Source organism: Berghia stephanieae, chromosome 3 (genome assembly GCF_034508935.2).
Source record: "Berghia stephanieae isolate SIO BIC M18660-M18661 chromosome 3, UCSD_Bste_1.3, whole genome shotgun sequence".
In the NCBI taxonomy this organism is placed as follows: Eukaryota; Metazoa; Mollusca; class Gastropoda; order Nudibranchia; family Aeolidiidae; genus Berghia; species Berghia stephanieae.
In genome coordinates this window covers 84730553-84754545 of record NC_088362.1, presented here as the reverse complement: position 1 = coordinate 84754545, position 23993 = coordinate 84730553, and the positions used below count along the sequence as shown (strand labels likewise).

The following is a 23993-nucleotide window of genomic DNA, read 5'->3' as shown; positions in this document are numbered from 1 at the left end:
TTATATTTATATTATCACCGTTATCGTCATCATCAACATCACAATCATCAATATGTTCAACAACTCCACCATCTGTACCAGCGCATCCATTACCAACGGTGCGATTGTTATTGTTTAATTCTATTTCCATCTAATATCTGTTGCTGCAATTGATATTCTTTTGTTTTTGCTTGTTTCATTTTTTCTTTATTTTAATATTTATTTTGTCAGGTAGCTGAGCTACTGTTGTAATTGCTACTTGATAAATCAATTCATTACAAGCGACTTACAATAAATCTGTATTAATACCAACTTCAAAGAAAAACTTTTTTTTCTTCATGCTTCCAACTTTTGATTGAATCCTCTTTGAGACTACGAGATTCCACTTTCAGATCACCATCATCCATATATACTCCGTCATCTGAACATGAAACGCTGTGTCCAGTTTAACTGACGGGTTTTACTGACATTTCTAAGGGACATTTCTAAAGGTAGGTGTGTAACGGCCATATGAATATGAATATGAGTGACCTTCTTTATTGACAAAAAAAAATTAGATCTTTTATATAACGCAATATCCACTAAATGTGCTCAAAGCGATGTATAAGGGATCCCTGACCAACAGCAACACGCAACATGTAGAACGAGACATGACGATTGTTAGGCGATGTTACAATTTTTACAGACAGAGACAACGCTGTTGACGGCCAGGTACTTATTTTACACTTCAGTACGGTGAGAGAATGTGAGTAAAGAGTCTTTTTCAAGGACTAAACTATTCGCCGAGCGAGGCTGGAACCCAGGACTTTCCGATCTGAAAGCGATTGTCATACCACAAGACCACATACCCGCACAACACACATACAAAGCCACACACACACACACAAACACACACACACACATACACACACTCAAAACATGTTGCAAGCATGGTTAACTTTCAGACACGGAATACCATTTTCCAGGCTTCGCACTATCATCCTTTTATTTTGTTAAAGGCAATTTGGTCACAATAGATTAAAAAGAATATAGACTGTTTGTGTGTGTGTGAAATGTAGCTTTAATGCATCAAATCATAATAAAAGGTGGTAGAAAATATATAAAATAATAAAATGTTATGAAACTGATAAAGGTCTAAATACAGTAGCTCAATAGAGCTCAAACTTCACAAGCAAAAGGACCGATTTCCCGTGAGGTCCAGATTATTCCTTGACCAACACTTAACCCAGCAGTGATTGGGTAACTGGTTCTGTTAAATCTGGAAGAAAGTACTTTGCGACAGACAGAAAAGAAATTGTTGTTGTTTGTTTAATCCTTTAGAGACCAAACTAAACTATAAGTTTTCCGCATCATAGTAGGTACCGCAAACTGCCGCATAACCTGCATTGAGAGCGTTTTTCGTTGATTTCACAATAAATTCACCTTGTTGTAATTTATTTACATTTCGACCATTTTTAAAATGAATGGTATCAGTGAAAAGATCAAGAAAAGCCCTTTCCAATGGTGTTATTTTTGATTTTATCTGATTCGGTTAATAAAGAAAAGATATCGGATGAAAAATACGACGATCTGACGTTTTCCCCTCGTGAAATCTTGCGTTTTTTCAACATACTGCGTTTGAATGCTCGGCGAATTTGGGCCGTGGTCGTAATCGTGCTGGTTATTGCAGTATTCGATGAAGTAAATCTTAACGAATCTGTTGATACTAAATTCACGATGGTTATAAAATTTTAAGTGACTTTTTTTTCAAACTTTATTCAAAAAACGGGATTTTCAGGGGTTTAAAATGCAAAATTAGAAAAACCGAAACCACCATGTGAAAGATCGTTCAATTCTCTTTTAAAATAACTAATTCAACAACGATTACTTGGTATCGCCCAATTCCGCCAGCGCGATAAGAAACCCGATGCCCAGCATTGAATTTACTCTTTACAATGGCCTCCTGCCTGGAGCACGGCCAGTTATTGATTTGATGTCAAGGGTAGGGGTGTCTGCTGACAATGTTAAGCATTGTATATCTACTATTTCAAAATGTCTGTTTAATTACAGTTTTGATCATTTGCCTTGTGCCAGAACATGTAACAATATTTGTGAAGAAGCTAATGTTATTTGCCATTTACAAAATGCTGAAGGCGTCTTGAACTCTTCTAATGTTACTCTTCATTCTGATGGTACATCACGAGACCAGCAGAAAATTGTAGGCCATCAAGTGTCACTAGACAATGATACAACATTGTATTTAGGTTTTAGTCTATTGCTTGTGAAGATGCCAATAGTCTTCTGGATTTGACAGTCAATATGTTCAAAACATTATCTGATGTGTATAGTTCTTATTCAGATATTTCCACTCATGATGTTTTAGATAATTTGTTAGAAAAGGTTACTAGCACAATGACTGATAGGGCCTCTTGTATGAAATTGTATGATTCAAAATTGAATGATTATATAAATGAAAACTTGGTCGAGGTGTTCAAATTTCCTTTTTGCATTGTAACGCTCACTTCCTTTTAGGTATGAGTGCTGCTTGTGAGACTGCATTGTCTAATATTGAATGTCAATTGGGTGATGGGGATGGTCTTGGGAGGGATAGAGAGTCAATGTTTGCTAGGTTCCAGTCAGATGATATGACTGCTACATCACGGACAATCAAACATGCATGTGATTTGCTTGGTCCCAGGGGTGATCAGAAGAATGGTTATCGGGTTTACTGGTTGACCCATTGTCCCAGCTCTTTAATTCCATCATTCAAATCTAATCGATTTAACTGTTTTTATGCAGCTGCAGCAGCATTGATTTTTCACCACTCAAGCATTAAGGTTTTTTTTTCATCTAGCATTTTGCCAGAGACCATTAATCAGAAAATGATCAGTTTGAGTTATGACATTTCAGATCCCACCATTATGTGCTTGATATGTGTCATTGCTTTACTTTATGTTAAGGTGACTGGGCCATATTGGATTTTGTTGACAAGCAGTAAAGTGAAATATAATGATTTTTATTTGTATGTTCAGAAAATGTTTGCTTTTTTCCAAGATCCTTCTTGCCTTATGGATGATGATTTTGTCTGTGTGTTTGGTGAAGAATTTAGACTTTCTAGTCCTACTGTTCAAGCAATCAATGTTTTTGTATCAAATTGTAATGATGATCAATTATGTATTATGAGAAATGCCATTGTCACCATTTGTACTGAACTTGTTGCTGTAACTAAACGACAGTTAGCAGACTTTTTAGATGGCTCATTTAGTTCAGCATTGCCCGCTGAAATTTCTTCTAAGTTAGCTCATTGTCCATTGACTAATTTGATTGGTGAAAGTGCCTTTGGTGACTTCGATTTTGATGTCCACAAAAGAAGAAATTGTTCATTGTTTAATCGTTCTAGCATTCATATGTCTAAGCGAAATGATGTTGTTGATTTTATTGCAAGTAAAACATCTAATGAAAGAGATAATCTTTTCAAATTTAGTAGATCATATGCTCCATGTTTAAAGAAAAGGAAAGTAGAAGAGGAAGATAAAGTAAAGATACAAATGCAAGAGAAGATGGTTGAAAACCAAGAAAAGAAACTCCAAAAAGAAGTTAAATCAATCACTATCACATCTAATTTAACTGCTGTTTTAAAACAACATGGTGGTCCATGCACCAATGTTGATAATGTAAATACTCTTTATAAGAAAGTGCAGGGATATTCTTCCAAAAAACAAGCTATAGAAGCATTTCGCAATGAAATTAGATTTCAGAAAGCGATATGTCAAAAGACTAAATTAAAGTTGTCAGGCAGTTTGGATGATCTTTTTGTAATGCTTACTGCTCATTTTGCCAGTGTTCAATCTAGTGATACCAATGATAATTGCTAATTTTTGATCCATCACTCACTATTTTCAAACAGCGGATTGTGTTTCATTTTCATGTCCGTTCGCATAATATTGAAATTAGGGTGTCATTTTCAATTGCTTAGTAGCTAATGGAGGGAGATATATTTGTATCTATTAAATATTTACATGAAATATATACGATATCCCTCGCTTGTGTGGAAACATAAGTGGTTTTAACAATTTCTTTGATTTTTTATGAATTTTCCAAAATGTATGATTTTTTGTAATTGATGATGAATGTGTGTACTTTTATTATGACAAAGTACATTTGGTTGGGTCCATCCCTTCTGATATCCCTTTGCTGTAATAGATCTTTTCTTTAGCTTTAATTTGATATGTATTTGGTTAATGTAGCTTTATTTGTTGTTTTTTTACAAATTTTTGAATTTGACTAAAATTGAAGATTTTCATGTCCGTTCGCAGAACATGGGAAATTGGGCTTTTTCCCATTTTTGATTGAATAAACGACAATTTTATTTTTGTGTCACACCCTGAAAAAAATTGAGTTTGTTCTCTATATACTTGGGTTCGTACTCAAGAGGTTTTGGGTGTCTGGAGGTTATACATTTTTGTTTGTGGTGTTCCAAAGTTGGTCTCCTGGCCATTGGCGAAAAACGACGGAATTTCAAAAATTTCGAATCGTCATAACTTCCTTAATATTCAAGATACATCCTTGTATTTGGTATCAAAATTCTTCGAATGGCTTGTACTAATCATATAACTAACAATCAACTGCCATTTTCAAGTTTGAAAATTCAGTTTGCGGTACCTAATCATAGCCATATTAAAAATAAATTCCCAGTCCCTGTGATATAGACAAAATGTTAAAACTAAATCCCCGTTTCTGATAAAGAGACCAAATACAGCTCACTCTATACAAATAAATATGAAAGAAATAAATCACATTGCAAAGATTTAAAAATTGTAGCCAAAATAAGAGAACACGTGGGCGAGGGGGCGGGGGGTGGAGAGACCCACACTAATGAACCAACAAGTATGCTATTAATAAATATACTACTATTGAAGGAGGATAAAGCAAAAATAAAAATTATATTATATATAACTTTAGTTGTTTTGTTTTTATTAATCTTTGAATTTTAGGGGTCTATGTGCTTGTGACACTTTCAGGTCAGTAAAAAAGTCAGGTCTAAAAATTCTAGATTTACGATTTAAAACAGCTGAGAAAAAGTAAGACAAAGGAGACTGGTTCAAATAGGGAACAAACGTAGATTCCAAAAGCACACTATCAATGTAATTATTTTCAGATCACTTAAAAGTCCCATCCAGATACAAGTACAGCATCCCACCAATAGGAGTACAGTCAAATGTTTATAAATTTTATATTATTGTAAACAATAGACTGTTGCAGTACATGACAGAGAAATTATTTAAAAGGGGGGAAAATATAATTTCCCACAATAATATTATACAGTTGACTATTGGCCTCTCAGCCAAGGACTCTGGCGAGGGCTAGGACAAAGCTAAGTAATCATACTTGAAGATTTTACATAGAAACACACAATATCAAAAGATAGTTCACACCTACTTCAGGTAACTTTCATTGATTTGTTTACACATTAATATATTTTCTATCCTTTGAAATTTGGGAGAAAAATTACAGCTTTTTTTTTTTCTTTCGAAAGAATGAGAATAGGTAAATTCGAAGCTAAGTAAACCTATTCGAAGCTAAGTAAACCTAACATTAATCAGTGTTGCCGGGGAAAAAAGAGTATAAATAACCAAATGACAGTAACATCCATTCACAATCGATGACTAGAAGAAAATAGCAAAGTGATGGTCTGTTACAAATCTAACAATGTGACCCATTGTCTCAAAACATTATTAAGATCTTGGAAATTGAATTTATAACCAAAATTATGGAACTTAGATGACATTTATTTCTTTTATCAAGGAGAATGTATATATTTTTAGTTTTAACGTGCCAAAAAATTAAATTTCTTATCTCTTATTTTTTATATTTTTGGCTTTAAATTCCCTTTTTATCATCTTGGTCTCCCCGACATGGTATTAACGATTTGAGATGATGGATTATAAAAATAAAGAATGATTTTATAGATAAAAACATGCACTACTTCATCCATAATAAAAACAGACATGTTCTATAAATTCATAATCCGTTGAATCAAACTCAATCATTTCACTTAAGAAATTTCATTTCATTTCATTGCTGTCACTGTCTTGGAAATAATAACACCCTAGTTTGTTTTTAGATCAATAGATTTTTTTAAAAAGTGGATAATATTTAATCATATACATACATAAGTATGTGGTATAGGTAATTTACAAGAAATAATATCAAGATAAAGCATTTGAATATAATACAGTTTTCAAGTAACATTCAGAGAAATTGCATCATTACAGTCAACAATTAAAATACAGTGCAACTTCTCTATAATGATATCTTTGGGACCAGGAAAAAATGTCATTTTAGAGAGTTGTCGTTATAGTGGAGCAACCAAAAAATAACTGGAGGAAGTACTTGACTATGGCTGTCTTTTACCAACCATCTACAGTGACCTTTACAGTCGAAGTAGGCTACCCATTTCGATTGCGCACCAATTGATCAGTATAAGACACTATGCCATTGACCCATTATTGGTATCCCTGATTGCCTGATCATGCTTCACAACACAAAAATGAACTGCGATGTCCACTCCTACTTCTGGTCTAATGCAAAACATTTGCTTTCCGACCAATGAAATATCATTCACTAGCTAGTCATCTGCTGTCAAGTTCACTCTTGTCACTGCTGTCAACAGGTCAGTAAACACTTGTGCAATGCAAAGCGCCAGGTAAGCTAGGATTTTGCCTCACTTTGCCATACCTATGCAAAACGCCCACATCCACTGGTCCAGTGGGGACTAGATATCAATGTTCAGCCAATCAAGTATTTTCATTTGCTATGACTACGAAATTTCATTGGTCAGAGAGAAAATGTTTTCATTTGACCAGAAATTTTGCCTTGACTGTCGATTTGAAGTTCACAATCACCACCATATTGATGTTGTAATAGGGTATAATTTACTTAAATGTATGTTGTGAGGTGAATTTTTTCATTACTAATGATATATAGGGAAAATATCGGGACATAGATTTTATGATGCTATAGATAGAATGTCACAATAACAGAGTTGTTATAAGTTGGCTGCCCTGTACTACACTTCACTAACTACATCAAATCAAGTGTGTAAACAAATCTTTGTTCCCTCTCAAATAAATTAGCAAATATGAGTATGAAATGGGTGATAACATTTAAAAGGTACCTTTTATTTTTCTAGTCAAATTTAAAACTTAAATGATGTATGCTGTTTCATTCACAAAACAAAACAAAAACAAGCAAAATAGAGTAAGGTATTTTCATCAGAAGTTTTCCTCTATTGTACTTGATATAAATAATAATAAAATGGAATACGAGCTTCAATTTCATTTACAAAGACAGATGATGTAAATGTTTCGGATTTCCCCTTTGTCAAAAAACATAAAACGTCTACATCATCTGTCTTTGTAAATTATATTGAAGCTTTTATTTTATTATTGTTATTTCCTCCAGCTTCAAGCAGCAATATTTACAATATATCTCTTAAATTTGTAACAACTCAATGAGGTGATTGTAACTAAGAAGTTGTCTCAACTCTCTAGTTCACTCCTAGAGCAATCCGTTGACTTCTTCTTCGTAGATCACAATACAAACACTTGAAAATCAGGTCATTTACTTATCCTTCAAAGCCTTAGTATCACGATTGTCATACCAGATTTTAGCTGTCAGGACATTGGCAAAGGTCACCCATCCCAAGTAAGGAAGTAACAACTTAGCAGCTGTCTCATTGACAAAGTGGAAGTTGTAGATTGTCCCTGCAATGGCCACCCACATGCAAATTCCATCCACCAGGGCCTGTCAAGGAATATACTGAATTAGTGGTGAAATTTAAGTCTGATTTTTTATTTTAAAAGCCTTATTGGCATTTCTTTCAAAAATGTCTCCACATTTCATTTTGTTTGCAAGTTTAACAATTTCACTGCGTAATCAGTAATTAATGTATTGCAGGGTTGTGTTTTGATAAAGGCTGAGTTGGATCAAAGTTACTGATTTCAAGCTAACATAATATAAAGTGACTTTTTATTTATTCATTTATTTCTCAATTCATTTTCATTTTTTTCAATATTTTTATCTATTTAAGTATGAAGCCAAACACATAAAATAACAAGCTTAAACTGGTGTCATTACTTTTTTTAAAGCAGAAACAAAACAAATAAATTAGTAAATATAAGTAAATTTAATTTTTTAAAAAGAAAATAAATATATAAATCTTTTGAAATGTAAAACGACAAAATGATGGCAAATTTTAGATGTCTCTCATTCCTGAAGAAAAAAAAAATAGAATGAATTATTTCAAGTGACCATTCAACAACACCGCCTAATTCTTTCTATTAATTTCCACGATATTTGTCTACATAAAACTGAAAGCTTAAGGCTGCTCCTCCTCCTCCCCCTTCTCCCCCAAATATACCGACCCACTCAGTTAGATTGAGTATTATTGTTGAGGGTCATATAAATCTAAAAGAAAAAGGAAGAAATGGTATTTTCCTGGTTGTCTGTAGTGCATCTTTAATCAGTTAACTGCTGTACTCTGGAAAAACACATATTAAAAAATTTGGCCAGAAAACTTATCCTTCAAATATCAATCGATTTAAATGACCCTCATCTTGGCAAAAACTCTCCAACCGGGGACCTTGCAAGAATCATTATTTAAGTCCCAGGTGTGAAAGTTTTTGCCAAGATGAGGGTCATTTAAATCATCAATATTTGAAGGACGAGTTCTGGCCAAATTTTTAAAAACATTTTTTTCCAGAGTACAGCAGTTAACTGGTTAAAGGTCTCAATATTGCGTAGAAGCTTGATGATAACATCAGATAGGTTATTCCATAAACGGAAAGTATTTAGGAAAAATAAGTAATGAATGTCAACATGAGATGGAGGAACTTAAAAAATGTTCTACCCAAACTGCCTAGTTTCTATTATACTTGACTGCATTTAGTAATGATTTACTGGTATCAGTATGAGGCCATTAAATCATTTGTTCAGTGTTGGTACTTTAGCCCTAGCCCATATTTCTTGATTAGGGAACCATCCTAATCATTTCATAGAGCATCTGATTAACCTCTTTTGTCTGTGTTGTTCTGTAATTCCAGACTGAATAACCATAATCAAGTATTGCGTTAACCAGGGTTTGATAGCATTTAACTTGAAATGATTTAGAGCAGCCTGGTGTGTTACATCATTTTCATTTCCTTACAATACGACAGAAAGGGAATTGGGATTGGGAAGTGCTATGTATAAACAGAGAATAAGAATATCTCGTTGTCAAACAGCTAAGCTTGGGAACCAATCAATACAACGTCCACCTTCTCAGCTGGAAGGTTCAAGCTAGTGCATTGTCTCCCTGACCTCTCTCTCGTCCAAGCAGTTGATGTTGTACCATCAGGGTCCCAGGTGTGGCTCTTGACACCGTAAGAATTTTTTACTCTTGTTTTCACTTGGTACTTCTCTATCACCTTTATTTCTCATCATTATAAATTAGTATAAAAGCCTGCTCTACAATTTCACTGAATAGTTTTCCCCTTTCCTTAAACTTACCCACTTGGGACTATGCAATCCAAAGAATATGGGGGCCCATGCCCAATTCAAAGCCAACTGTGATCCATACCATGCCAGCGGCATGGCAGCATCACCTCCAAAGCCTCCGCCATCACGCCAGACCATGTAGGAAGCATATCCCATAGAACAATAGAGACTAGTCCAGACTGGCCCAAACACCTTGTTGGGTGGTCTGAACGATGGAAGCTTCAAGCCCTGACAGGCATAGTCACACAATGGAAATAAGAATTATTTTTCAACATCAAATATTCATTTATTATTTTCTCAACAGCAAACAATATATTTTTAGTAGAGCCTTTATATAGAGCAGTATCCACTAAACGTGATTAAAGTGCTTTACAAGGGTTCCCCAGGCAACAGCAACACTAAACATGTAGGACGAGACATGACGCCAGTTAGGTGATATTATAATGTTTTCCAACAGAGCCAACACTGTTATCGGCCAGGTAATCATTTTACACCTGAGCATGGTGAGAGAATATGAGTAAAGAGCCTTTCCCAAGGACTCAACTATGCCCCATTCATAGCGAATCTCGAACCCTGGACCTTCTGCTCCAAAAGCGAGAGTCATACTACATAGCCACACAACAATAATAAAGTGGATTAGAAGCTTCATATTTAATTTACAAAAACAAATGATGTCAATGTTTCGAGTTTTCCCTTGGTCAACAAAACAAGCTTTTTTAATTTATCAACTAAATGCACTCAAAGTGCTTTACAAGGGAGGGGTCCCAATCTAACAGTAACAGCAACATTTGGCAAAAAGGATGAGATATGACACATGTGAGGTGCTATTATTACAATTTATTTCGACAGTGACAATACTGTTATACATGTACTCATATTAAATTGCAGTGAGAGAATGTAAATAAATAGTGATTGGGTAGCTGGGTCTGTTAGATCTGGTGGAAAGTACTTTGCAATAGACTAGCGTTTTATCCAAAAGGGCAGCATGCAATTGCTATTGTCCATTTCACGCTATAGATACCGGGATAAACTCTGGCTCCATGGGCCTAATGGCTGTGAAGGACTACTTCCTACTTCACAACACATTCCTCTCATCTCTCATTCGTCTTTTCTGTCTCATCAAACAAAGGTTTCATGTTTCTGTTTTGGAGCATAGATGATGCTAATGACTCATTTCAGATGGCTGTAAATAAGACCTATTGTCTCAAATGGAATTATATCATGGTGAACAAGATGCCAAAAAGTAAGTGTTAAATAAAAAGTCACCAGAAAAATATGAAATTCTAGTATTGTTGCTTTTAAAAAACTACGACTAATTGCCTCGATAAGACTAATAAAATTAACACTAGTTTCATATTTGTAATCACATCAAAATGGTAAGTATCATGTTGGGGTAAACTAGATGCCTTAATCTTTTATTAAAATGAAAATGACAAGAAATGTGAAATTGTTGATTTTGTCAGTTTAAGAAATCATATTCATTCTCTTCAATTAAATATGAAAACTTAACCAAGTTTCATAATATTTGCTATAAATTCACTTTTTAGCACCTATATCATCCTGACATAATACCATTTTGAGATGATAGGTCACATTTTTTACTTTAAAATCAGTTTTATCCTTAAAGACACCCCGACACAACACTAGTTTTGAGACGGTTAGTCATGCCTGGTTATAAGGAATGCTTGTCAAGTACGAATTTGAAATTTATAGACTAAGGCTCTATCCTAGAGGGGAGAAAATATCTGATCTTAAGTTTTAAACTACAAATGCAAGAATTTTTGTTCATCTGGAATGAAGCTTGATAATGACTGAGCTTAATTGAGTTACACCGTGTGCATTCTACTGTTCAATCAGTTCTCCTTTATGGATCGGAAACTTGGAGAACAACAAAAACAATGCTCACAAGAAATTAATGAACTTGTGTCTGAGGCGGATCTTTAACATAAGATGGCCAGAAAAAAAAATAAATGAAGAGCAGTGACAGCCTGCCATTTGAGCAGCAAATCTGATGGAGGAATTGGGGCTGTTTAGGGGAGCCAGTATGCAGCATCACATGCTAGGCACTCCTATTCAATCCTCAGGGGAAATGAAAGGGGGGAAGGCCAAGTAAGAGCTCGAGGCACAACCAGAGGTTGAACTTAAGGAGAAAGGGACAACGTGGAACGAAGTGGAGAAGGCAGCCCGAAATCATGTCTGTTGGAGAATTGTTGATGGCCTATGCTTCTGGAAGAGTGAAAGGCCTAAGTAATCAGTGTGTATTCTACATAGATCATGATATAACTGTAAACCGTCCCATACCTCATACCAGGTTTTCAGGTTTCCACGGGTCATGAATCCACCAGCTATTCCTCCAATGTTGGGTAAAATTACACCAAAGGCTGGAGCCATATAGTCGGACATCTGAAATTAAACCATGTACAAATAGGATAAGTTAAATCATCGAATGGGTCCCAAGCCAACAGCAACATATATCATGTAGGATGAGACATAACACCTGTGAGGCGCTATGTATTACTTTTTTTCTGACAGAGACAATGCTGTTACAGTCCTTGTACTCGCTATCCACCTAAGTGATTTGAGAGAATGTAAATAGCTTGTTTCAACTTTGTATAGCCAAGAGCAAGATTCGAACCAGGCACATACTGGTTTGAAGGCAAGTGTCATATCACAAGACCACAAAATTGCACAATTTTAATATTTTTGACAACAATAGTAAAAAAAACACACCAAAACAACAGACTTACTCATTGACAAAAGTCATTGATATTAATCTGTTTGTTGCTCTTGTACATAGGTGTTTAAAAAAACAAAAACAAAGAAAAACATCAGGTTTTATGTTGTAAATCCACTAAATGTGTTCAAAGCCCTTTGCAGTGGGTCTAAAGCCAACAGCAACATTTAAAATATAGGACGAGACATGCCCTTATCTGTAACTATCTGGCTCTGGCATGCGTTCATTGAATTAGAAAAGAGTTTTTATAGATCATTTGCTTTACATTAAAAACCCATGCATCAATAGCAGTGCAGCCTCGCAAAGTAAATAATCGGGGCTCAATTTCTGGTAGGAGATGCTGACAGCAGGGCTCGAGGCCAGCTTCCCATGATGGAAGTGCCATGCCTTATCCAGCTGGCCTTGGCCATTTCTCATTTCACCCCCCCCCTTCATTGTACTCTAAGTTAAAAATGAGATTGGAACAAAGCCCAATGCAACCACTGTGGGGAAAGGTGACTTCATAATATCAACAAAAGAGAAAGTTAAATATCAACCTCAAGAACATCACGCTTAATTCTGTCATCAAAATTTTTAATGAATTATGCTGTTCAAAAGATTAAGCTGACAGTAGAGGACTCTATAATATCATCATTGATTTCATGTATTATCGTAAGCGACAAATTTCAAATACAATAATATCAGGAAAAAAAGTATCGACACAGCGTATAGTAATAAAAGATTTTACATACGTATGTGCTAAAATCATAATTCATCCCAAAACCACTATTTATTTCCAGTTGTTTTATAAAATACATATAAATTATTTAAATAATATATATTTTTTATATTCATATCATTAAAGTGATCAAATGTCACTTAAATTAAAATATAGTACATGAAATCAATGACGATATATAAAAATGTTACATTTAATCAATACCAATAACAAGTGATTGCTTTGCTTTGAAATGAAAATGTTATTGAAATAAAATACAAACTTTCTTATCAAACTGTACAGTAAAAAAACATAACAAGTACAATAGGAAAATGAATGCTACAAGAGGATAAATTTCTAAATGCGTGAGAAGACCAGACCACTCTTAAGTGTTTATTTCCTGGTACACTTAACATCTTCATCAAACATGAGTTAAGTTATCTTTAGATTCACTTTTATTATCGTCATACTACTGTTGTCATTCTCTCTGTGAGAAGGTTTCCTATTCGCCTTTTATAATTATTTTAATTATAGAAGAATTCCTATTTCAAGATTGAATAAAAAGTAAGTGAAAACGTCTTATAATCTATTTAAGGAATGGGTAGTTTAATCAAATCGTTATTTCATACACACTTCTCATCAGCAAAACAAAACAAGGTCTTTACTATCTTAAACTTAAAGGAAACTATTTTATTTTCATTTGCAAATTCAACCCCATTTCACCTCATCTTCATTTTTCTTTATTTTTTAATTTTCAATTTTACTACATAAAATCGTCAAGTCAATCAATGATAAAAGTTAAATCAATCGTGGACGCTCTTTTACTCTAGAACTTATTTTCTTATTGTATCCAAGTCAAAGTGAGTATCTTCAGCCTAGATATTTTTGTCACTTGCAGATTGCAATCTAGTATATCTAGTATGTATTTCATTTAGGAAGAACATAATTCTGATAGCTTCATTTTTATTCCTAATAATTAACTTAACTAAGGTACATGTCAAAGTAAAGGCTACGACTATGCCCTCTGCTCGTTAGAAGTTGTGTTGATTTATTATTAAATCTTGTCATCAACATTGAGGAAATCATTACCTTGTATTTGTATTTGTATACCTCGGTGAAATGCAGAAATGCAGTCAATCAATGTCTTTCAACTGTGTGTATGATGGCAGGTGGGAGTGTAGGGGATAAGTCGAGTATAAGCCGGGTGATGAAACGAATTTATTCACAAGGACGCAAGGATGATGATAGCCCTAAAAGACAAATGAAGGACAGTGGTGCTCTACGCCGGTTGGTATGAAATCTCTTTCTCGGCAGATTTTTATGAGTTTTCTGATCCCAAAGGTCACTCAGTCATTAAGTCACGGGTCCGAGTTTCAAGAGCATCACACAATATCAAGGCTCGATTGTGTAAGAAGAAGAACGACTGAAACAATATTTCGTTTTCAGAAGAGTTCTTCTCAAAGTGGTGGTACCAAGACAAAATAATAGAAAGTACATTTAGTTTGTGAGAATGTAATTATTGTAAGTTGATTGAAACATTATCAGCTCCAGAAAAAAAAAAAATAGACAACAGACAGAGGGCAGGGAGAGGTAGGGGTAGAGTGGGCACCGAGCCACAGAGTGGGCGTTACCCTTCGGTATTCCAATCGTTTCATATTCATACACTACACTGGCAAAAATGTGTACGTTTAGGAGAAAAATCAAATGATAGACGGTCTAACACCGGCTCAGCTCTCTATCAACTTTTCAAAAAGCGAAGCCAAGATTTAGTATGAAAGAATCAAATTTGTAAATTTGAATCGAAAGTCTTTAACGAGTACAGAGTGGAGGAGCTCAGGGATTAACTTGCCGTATGTAAATGTAAACACAACACACAACAAACACACCTCGCACCTGTGATTCATTGAAGTGTGTACTTCCTGAATTTATAGAGATGTGATATTTTACCCTCGAGAAAAAAATGGCTACCTCACCGAATACTACGCTTTCTCCCAAGAAAAAAGATGAATCTTTCTTCGAAAAACTTGGAACTATTACTCGGAAAAAGAAAGCAAAAGAAGGTAGACTTTAGCCAGTTTCTTCACTAAGTGTATCATCATTAGTTTGTCAATAATTTTAAGACCAACACAAACCCCGATTCAGATTCAGATTATTGACTTCATTGACTCATTGAGTCGAAGTCGAGAAAAGCCAAAGTTCTCCTTTTTCTCCTAGAATTATGAATATACCCTATGACTATGCCTTCTTTGTAAATTCAGTGCGACAGGAAGACCCACATCCTACTTACAGTTTGCCAAATGACAATAGTCTAGTAATTTGACTGGAAGAGATCAACGATTTGCTTGCGAGATGACCCAAAACTAGGCAGGTGATCCTAACCTAAACATAAGGTTACTTGGACTTGGACTTAGATTTAGATTACCTACCCCAAGAGCAATGGTCCCAACAAGTCAAATTTTCTCAGTTCTTCCTTCCTGACTGTCCTTGTTTTCTTCAGACTAATTTCCACGTAATAAAGAAAACATTTTACATCATAAAAAGCAAAGCGATTCAAAATTTCAGATAAGTCTTGTGTTTGTGATTCGTCATTCAACTCATACTGATTTGTTTTCGGGGTCATCTTAGTAAGATTTTGTTTTTATTCACTTTGAAAAAGTAGGAAACTCAACTCAAGAATGCTCATTAGATTATTGATCAGAAAATGATATGTGATACACAGAATGAGAATACAAAATAGACCATAAGACATATTATTTGGGAATTGTGTAACTGGTTTAGTTATTAAATATAAAATTAATAACCACTCTGGTTCTCTTGGTGGTTTTTATAGTGTGTACTATTAACATTTTTAAAATCACGTTGAAATAATATTATAATTGACACAGAGCCCGGATTTTAATTTTAATGAGCAATGAAATTGTCAGCTTTTGTTGTTTGGAAAGTGACTGATTTGAAGATTAACCTAATCATGCTTCAGTAAATGGTGTATTAATGAATATCCTTTTACATTATCATTATATAAAAATCACTATCTTTTGACTACAGTTGGCAATTGGTGAGATTGATTACATTGTATTTGGTGAGATTGATTACATTGTATTTTTATATGAATTAACTAATGTTTGTAATTTGTAACTGCAAAAAACGTTTTATTAAATTATATGAAGCCTGCACCAGTGTTACCACTTTCTTGGTGAAAAAAGCAAGATATGTCTGGTCCGAGTAAATTTGAACTCTGCAGGTAAAACTCTGCCGTGCAGCTCGCCATAATACGTGTTCACCCCTGACTCATTCCTGATTGACTAACTGAAATTGCAGATTTGTAGTCTTGTGGTATGATACTCTGTTTCTGATATGTAGGTCCCTGGTTCGAGTCCCACTGCTGGTGTTGCAAAGTTGGGTCCTTGAAAATGGCACTTTATACACATTTTCTCACCATACTCAAGTGTTAAATGAAATACTGGGTCAGTTAAAGCATGGTCTCTGTCAAAAAAAAAATTTGCAATAGCGCCTAATGGGCATCATGTCTCACTCTATGTGTACAGTGTGTGTGTGTGTTGGCTTAAGAATTCCTGGAGGGCACTTTGAGCTCATAATGTAGATATTGCGCAACATATATGCTCATGGTTTTTAAAAAAATTACTTGGTTGTGTCTGGTTTCTTTAATTGTTTATTTGTTTTCTGTGTAAAATCAAAAATAGGTAAAGAGATGCAGCAAGATGAGGATTGTATTAAAATTTGAAATGATATATGAGAAATTAAGTATCTACTGGAGTTTGAATGTTTTTTGTTGTTGTTTTTTTTTGTTGTGTTTTTTGTGTATGCAGATATTTGCTGTGCTTATTCTCATTGTTTTATAAATGTCATATGAGAGAGAGAGAGAGAGAGAGAGAGAGAGAGAGAGAGAGAGAGAGAGAGAGAGAGAGAGAGAGAGAGAGAGAGACAGGTGAGGGGATTTGTAGCATGAATGGGTTTTTGTGCATGTGGCTTTGTGATGTTCAATGACTGATTTGGTAAAACGTTGGATATTCTTAATAAAAATATAATGAATTCCCTTATTTCATCCCAGAGGGAAAATTTTGTCTTGGGGTCTATTTAAGAGAAGTCTGGAATAACGCAGGCATCAGTTACAGTGCAGCGCTGCATAGTGAGTGGGGTATGCTGACTTGCTGTAAGCAACTTAGCATTCCAGGGAGTCAAATTCATTACCTTCTGGGTACAAAGCAAAGATTTTATCACTGTGCCATTCTACCTACATCTCATTACCATGTTCCATTTAATTCTCAGTGAATCATTTGCTAAAACATTAGCTATTCAACACCCCATTGCAATGTTCCATTTCATTTTCAGTGACTGACTTGCAAGAGGAAGGCAAAAATGCTATTGAGTCGCCAACCAGCCCCACAATTCCTGATATTGGACCAGAGGGATACCAGCTAGGTATGCAATAATGTGTGATAGTGTGTGTCTGTGTGTGTGTGTGTGTTTGTGTGTGTGTGTGTGTGTGTGTGTGTGTGGTGATGTTTGTGTGTTCATACGATTTTTGCAGTGTGCGGTGGTGTTTGTTATGTGTGTTTGTGTGTGTGTGTGTGTGTGTGTGTGTGTGTGTGTGTGTGTGTGGAAGGGGGGGGGGGAGGCTAAGAAGAAGAAATCAACTTTAAATGAATAAATTCATATGATTGTTACTGGCCGGCAATTCCATTCTTGACGCTAATACTTAGGGGTAATTCACTATTCAATATTTTTCTGTAAACTAAGTGCCCTGCCAATGAACGATACTGGACTATAGTGCTTGTACAAAATGGGTCTGTGTGCAGATGGATGACAAATGGAATTTCATTGTCTTGAATAAATACCATGTCACAGTTATTCACTGTTTAATTCAGTTACTTTTTGTTTACTTCTTTGTCAGTCGACAATGAAGAAAGATCCATGATTGAACCATCCTCTCGTGAAGATCCCAAGTTGAAGGAACTAATAAAGGTAAACTGTAGTTTTACATGGACACTGTTGAGTAGAATTATTTACAAAATTATCGTCACTATTCTCATTAATGACACTATGTAATGAATGACAGTATCTATTCTACTGCTTTATGGTCTTGTTGTATGACTGGTAGGTCCCTGGTTTGATTTCCAATCTGGTTGATGCAAATTTGAATTCTTGGAAAAGACGCTTTAGTTCTATTCTCTCACTGTACTCAGGTGTAAAATGACTACCAGCCAATATCAGCATTTTATCTGTCGAGAAAAAAAATGTCTCCCAGTTTAATGTTGCTGTTGATTTGGGACCACTTATTAAGCACTTTGAACATATTCAGTGGATATTACACTGTACAAAAGCTCAACACAGACAAAATGGAGGTAGAAGGCTAGAGTTGAGTGAGTTAAGTATGTTGCTATCTTCAGATGGAAATTAGAAAATGATGCACAGTTTTTGTGTTTGTCTTCTTTACCAGGTCTTGTTGGATTGGATCAATGATGAACTAGCAGACCATCGAATCATTGTCAAGGATATTGAGGAAGATTTGTTTGATGGACAGATTCTACAGAAGCTCATTGGTAAAAATGCCCAGTATTTAACAGGGGTGGGGGGGAGACGGTTAGGAGGTTTTTGTTGAATTTTCTACTCCTGATTGACTCCTGTGTTTTGTTAATAATATTTTATCACCTCCCTTGATATTATGTCTGTTTTGATAAATGGTAATATGAGTTTTCTATGTTTGTAGTTAATATAGCAGGCGGTTGTGTTTTGTTGCTCTTTGTATCATTAGGGTATCTGGAATTTGAATTTTTAAAGCATTTTTATTCGTTTTTATGTAAGTACTGATTTTTAAATCTAGATTTGATACAGCGCTGTGTCCAGTTTATGAAATGATTCTTAGTCTTTTATAGTGTAATAATTCGTGAATTTTAAAATTAAAATGAATGAGTAAAAAGTGGTATAACAACTTCCAAAAATAAGTAGTAAATACTGAATATTGAACGTTTTGAATTCAAACCCCTTCCCCAGCCAATAAAAAGACAGTTAAAACGTTAAGATGTCACTTGAAATCCAATATATATAAAATTTTAAAAAGAGCTTTTCTGAGTTCCGTGTTTGGTATTTTGCTCTATTTTTTTGTTATTATTTTATTTTTTTTTTAAAGCTGTTCTCTTCATTTTTGTACATTACGTCCACAGTTTCTAACAGCTTTGTATGCATTTTAAAATGCTGTTTTATGTTTGCTAATGACAGCTGATGACACAGATTATTTTCAAACACCTTTATTTATTTTTATCGTTCTGAATAGTCAGTTATTTTCGTAGCAACAGTATTAGTGATTCACCACAATAATCCAGCCCAACAAATAGTATGGACAAAATCCATTTAACCACATGGTAGACCATCACTATTACTAAAAGAAATGCTTGAAGTCAGGGCAGAGATTAGGAAAATGAAGACATAAATTAAACACAACCATGATAAAAAAAAATAGACCTTAAATATCATTCACAAGAAAACCAACTTTAAAAATGGATGAAAATGACAATAACATTGTTGTTTGTAATTGTAGTCCTTTAAAGACTCCTATTATCATTCTTAATCCTTTGTGGTGTTTCATCAACACATAAGGTCGACAGTAAGGAGTGCCAGTGACTTCTGTCTTTCTTCAGCTTTCGAACTTCCCCCCTGGTCCAACCAATGTATATAATCTCTCTCTCTACCAATCTTCACCAAGTATCCAGTGGCATACCCCTGTTGTGATTCGTCTTTCTTCCCCTGTACTATTCAAGCTTGGAACAAAATCCCTGAATATGCCAGAGCAACCAATAACACAACAATATTCCATAGTTATTTAAAATGCGACCAGTTTAAAATTAATAAATAGATAGTACGTCAATACCATCCCGCCACACCTAGTTGCGTCAATCTTCATCACATAAAGCTGCAACTATTTTGGATTGGATTTGATTGGATTACCCTGCAGTGTCCATCTAAGCATTTTGTGATTCATATTGACAATAGTAATTCACTTACATTACCTGACCTGCCCACTTGATATTGTAAACATTTGTAGTTTCCAGGGCAGAAAATATAATAAGCACTGCACTATATCTAATTTTACAACATACCTATCTGTACTTGGTGGATTAAGTATTTCTTCAAATTCCTTGATTTATAATATGCTCTGACACCAAACCTTCTTTTTCAACACGTTTTATTTAATCAAAGGTCTAATATAAAGCTTTGAGATAAAGGCCATAAATTCATAATAGTTTGCAGGTCTGATTACCAATCACAGCAAATCAATGCAACATTAAAATAACCACAATCCATAATGGTACTGCCAGCAACAACGTGAATACAAATCACAATCATAGACTTCAAAATGTGTACAAATCTCTCTTTATGAGTGTATGAACTGAATAGTTTGTAAACCTAGTTGTAGTCAAGATGATGGCATTAGCCCTAACTTGTTAACACATACATTTGAAATGGTAAAAGAAAACAAAACAAAAAATACCTGCAAAAACTTGAGCATTAATATAGAGCAATATCCACTTACTGTACTAATTGTATTAAGGTCAACAAATATGTTAAATGCTTTAAATCTTCATACAATATTTCTGTCTCCTCTAATGTGTTTCATGCTTCATGTTTCATATTTTTCTCTCAACAGAAAAATTATGCAAGGTCCGTGTGGAAGCAAGGGAAGTCACCCAATCGGAAATTGGACAGAAACAAAAATTACGAGTTGTCTTAGACTACATCAATCTAATCCTTTGCGTCCCTCCAGTATTGAGTCAGCAGAAATGGAGCGTTGACAGTGAGTCCAATTCGGGTGGGATCTTTCAACTTCCCGCGGTGGGCGGAGAAGTTACTCTTGCTGTGTCCTCTATCCCCCTATATCTGTTTTCCTTTTCCAGGTTGTTTTCTGTCCTCGTCTCAGAATGAGATTTCTTGGCTCTGTCCTAACCCTGGCCCTGGGGAAAATGTACAGTGTTAGCTCAATACTAGCCAAAGATTTCATTCTCTATATCTACCACTACTCTACTTTTTTTTCATTTTTTTACCATGAAGGTAAAATGAAATTCTTCTTGTAAAGGATTAATACTGATATCTTTCATTTCATTGTAGGTATAGCAGATAATAAATATAAAATGCATATCCAGAATTATTTTTAATGCTTTTTACTATAAAAAATACTTCGTGCACATAAGAGCCCAGCCATTGTGAGAATTATGAGGACGAAATGTTATCACATGATACAACTTAAGCACCTCAACTATCCTGATTTAAAGAAGAATTTATGCTTCAATTTTGCACGCAAATAAGAGGCTCTTTGAACATCTCCTTGTTGTATAAATCTATTTCAGGTATCCACTCTAAGAACTTGGTTGCTATCCTACACCTGTTGGTTGCCTTGGCCAGACATTTTAATGCTCCAATCCGTCTGCCAGATAATGTCATCATCACTCTTATTGTCATACAGGTAGAGAATAAGTATATTTGAATCCCATTGCCTCAAAGCGGTATATTGTCAGGGTGGTTTGGTTTGATTGCTAAAATCTGAATTTATAGTCAAATATATGAAATTTAGCTTAAGTTTCATGTTGCATTTAGGGAAATAGATATAGTCTCTCAACGTTACAAAACTTAAAATCATAATTGCTTATCATTTGAATTTTAAAATGACTTTTTTTGGCTACTGGTTCAACCTGACATAATACCATTTTGACATGGTTGGTAACATTTTTCATTTGGCATTTGGCAATTTGAAAAGTGGAGTCTGCATAAGATAAACTTCTTGGGACCGAAATAAAGGTCATCTTAATCAAGGTCTGTCTTATCAAGGGAAACAACCCTTCAAATCTAAATGAGTTATTGGTAAAAGTCCAGTAGCCTCCCGTGTTTATGGAACTAGCGTGCGTGACTCTTTATCAATGATAGTCTTGTCATTTGGTAGCCTGTGAGATTGATTTTTTTTGTGGGGGGGGGGGGGGGGGGGGGGGCTTGACACATGACTGTGGGAATGGGAAAAGATATCATATGTACAGTGTTATTGGCCATTGATTTACTAAAATACCTCCATTATTCATTTACAATCCACTCCAGATAATCACAACTCGGCTAGTTGCACCATTTATCAAGAAACGGAATTAATTCTACATAAAGGGCACTGGTCTATTGCAACAAGCTCCGATTAATCACAACAAATTTTCGACCTCAAAAGGTGGCAAATTCATGAAATCAAAAAAACAAAATCTCATGATTAAATTTTATCATCTGTGAAATCTTGACAGGTTGAAGAATCGAGAGTGGGCAGTGGTTTAATTCTACAGTAGTGTGTTGTCATCCTATTAGAGAGAAAAGAGGGCGGGGCTTTGTACTATGGGCTTGTGAGATCATCTGTGATCATTAGATAGGAGGGCTGGGCATAGTCTTGACAAAAGATAGACAATGACAGTTATAAAGAGAGACTGAGCGATATCCTTTGTCTTGGGATTGACAACTATGCATTGTGACCAATGGGTTTGGCTAATCTCTTTGACTCTTACAAATTTTGAGAACAAAAGAGTTAAAGTTAATCCAATCTGAAAAATCTGATGTCGGCTTGCATCAAAGCTGCTTTAGCTTGCCAAAATCTATACAGGGCTGCCATATGGTTTTTGTTTCAATCAAATTGCTCAGCCTGTGATGGACTAAGAACAATCTTTACAACAACTGGTTTGAGTTTACCATATTTTTGTAAAATGTTGCAATAGTAGACAGGAAACTCTACTTCATTTAATTGCAACTTCGGTTAATCGCAACATTTTTGCTGATCCCAAAGTGTTGCTATTATCCAGAGTGGACTATATATGCTCTTGGTAGAAAATAACCTTTAGGATGTGGCTAGGCAACTAATGTTGAGAAGCCGTCTCATAAATGTGACTTTGGACTATGATTTGGACGCTCACAAAGCAGATGATGCAGTGATTTATACAATAGTTTTAATGTATGAAAATGGGGCAAAACTGGGGTCCCGGTCCATAAACCACTTAATACAACTTTTGTTTTTGCCCAGTAATGTCTTTGGTTTTGGAATTCCTGTTAAATTTTCCTTTTTCAAATGGACCCATCCCAGAAAAATTGCCCGGGCATGCACTTCAAAACTTTCCCTTTGAAGCATTTTAGTTTTTATCACAAAACAATAGGTTTTGGCTGGTGAGAGAAGAAAGCTACATCCGATCAATCCATATCAAATTTTTTGATTCTCCACTATCCCTCTTTGGCATTAATCAGATTCGATTTACAATACCTTTAGTAACTTAATATGCAGTTTAAAAGGGAATATTTAGCCTTTCAGTAAATGCCTTGGATTTTACAATTCCTTCGTTGAATAGATATTGAATGACCTTTCTTTTTTCCAATTCATTTTGTAGTGAAATCTATCAACGTCATTGCTCACGTTTGACACAAGTGTTAAACTTGGTCCAACACATTTCCTTAAAACTATGCCAACCTCTTTGCAACCCGTCAAAAAGTTCAGACACTTTTGGTCTTTAAAGTCAAAGGAAAATTTCATATTTCTTTGTCGCAAACTGAATTACTATTATTATTATTATTATTATTATTATTATTATCATTATTATTATTATTATTATTATTATTATTATTATTATTATTATTATTATTATTATTATTATTATTATTATTATTATTATTATTATTTTTATTATTATTTATTATTTATTCTTTTATTTTTTATTTTTTTATTTTTTTCATTGTTATAGAAAGTGGATGGAATATTACAGCCAAGATATGTGCCTGAGGAAATAACCACAAGCTTTGAGTGAGTACAAAATTTTTTATTGAATACCTGTCGATTAACCTTTTTCATAGGGGATTCAATTTTACTCAAAATTGATGTGTAAGAGATTATGGTCTAGTGGTAAAAACACTTACCTTCTAACTGTATGTCTCTGGTTCAAGTCCGCTGACACAAAAGTTGGATGGTTGGATGGGAGCATCACCCTTGAATCATATACCTATGATGTTCGCATGGGTGTACGATCCGATAGTGATGTCGTTTCTTCTTCT

At 34.7% G+C, this 23993-nt stretch overlaps 2 protein-coding genes across 5 annotated transcripts in view; one reads left to right on the top strand and one right to left on the bottom strand.

Annotated features, from left to right (window-relative positions):
• Positions 1 to 1015: 1015 nt before the first annotated feature.
• Positions 1016 to 15444, bottom strand: LOC144968671 (translocator protein-like). 3 transcript variants are annotated; one of them, XM_078907237.1, is made up of 4 exons: positions 14016 to 14626; positions 11797 to 11898; positions 9508 to 9723; positions 1016 to 7764 (listed from the first exon to the last, which is right to left on the bottom strand). In XM_078907237.1, exons 2-4 carry the CDS (start codon positions 11896 to 11898, stop codon positions 7582 to 7584), a joined length of 501 nt encoding a protein of 166 aa, XP_078763363.1. In that variant the 5' UTR covers positions 14016 to 14626; the 3' UTR covers positions 1016 to 7581. The 3 variants fall into 3 exon arrangements, with proteins under 3 accessions (XP_078763363.1, XP_078763364.1, XP_078763365.1); XM_078907238.1 differs by lacking the exon at positions 14016 to 14626 and adding an exon at positions 15353 to 15444 and having other exon boundaries at positions 2972 to 7764; XM_078907239.1 differs by having other exon boundaries at positions 2972 to 7764; positions 11797 to 11900; positions 14024 to 14150.
• LOC144968669 (beta-parvin-like) overlaps positions 13366 to 23993 on the top strand; it is a 28219-nt gene continuing 17591 nt past the window's right edge. The window contains exons 1-7 of one of the 2 annotated variants that reach the window (XM_078907236.1): positions 13366 to 13490; positions 17277 to 17366; positions 17839 to 17909; positions 18385 to 18487; positions 20590 to 20736; positions 21287 to 21402; positions 23687 to 23745. In XM_078907236.1, the coding sequence (XP_078763362.1) occupies position 13490; positions 17277 to 17366; positions 17839 to 17909; positions 18385 to 18487; positions 20590 to 20736; positions 21287 to 21402; positions 23687 to 23745 (587 nt within the window). In that variant the 5' untranslated portion in view covers positions 13366 to 13489. Of the gene's footprint in view, positions 13491 to 14780; positions 14987 to 17276; positions 17367 to 17838; positions 17910 to 18384; positions 18488 to 20589; positions 20737 to 21286; positions 21403 to 23686; positions 23746 to 23993 lie in introns of those variants that run through there. The other variant, XM_078907235.1, reaches the window with a different exon arrangement.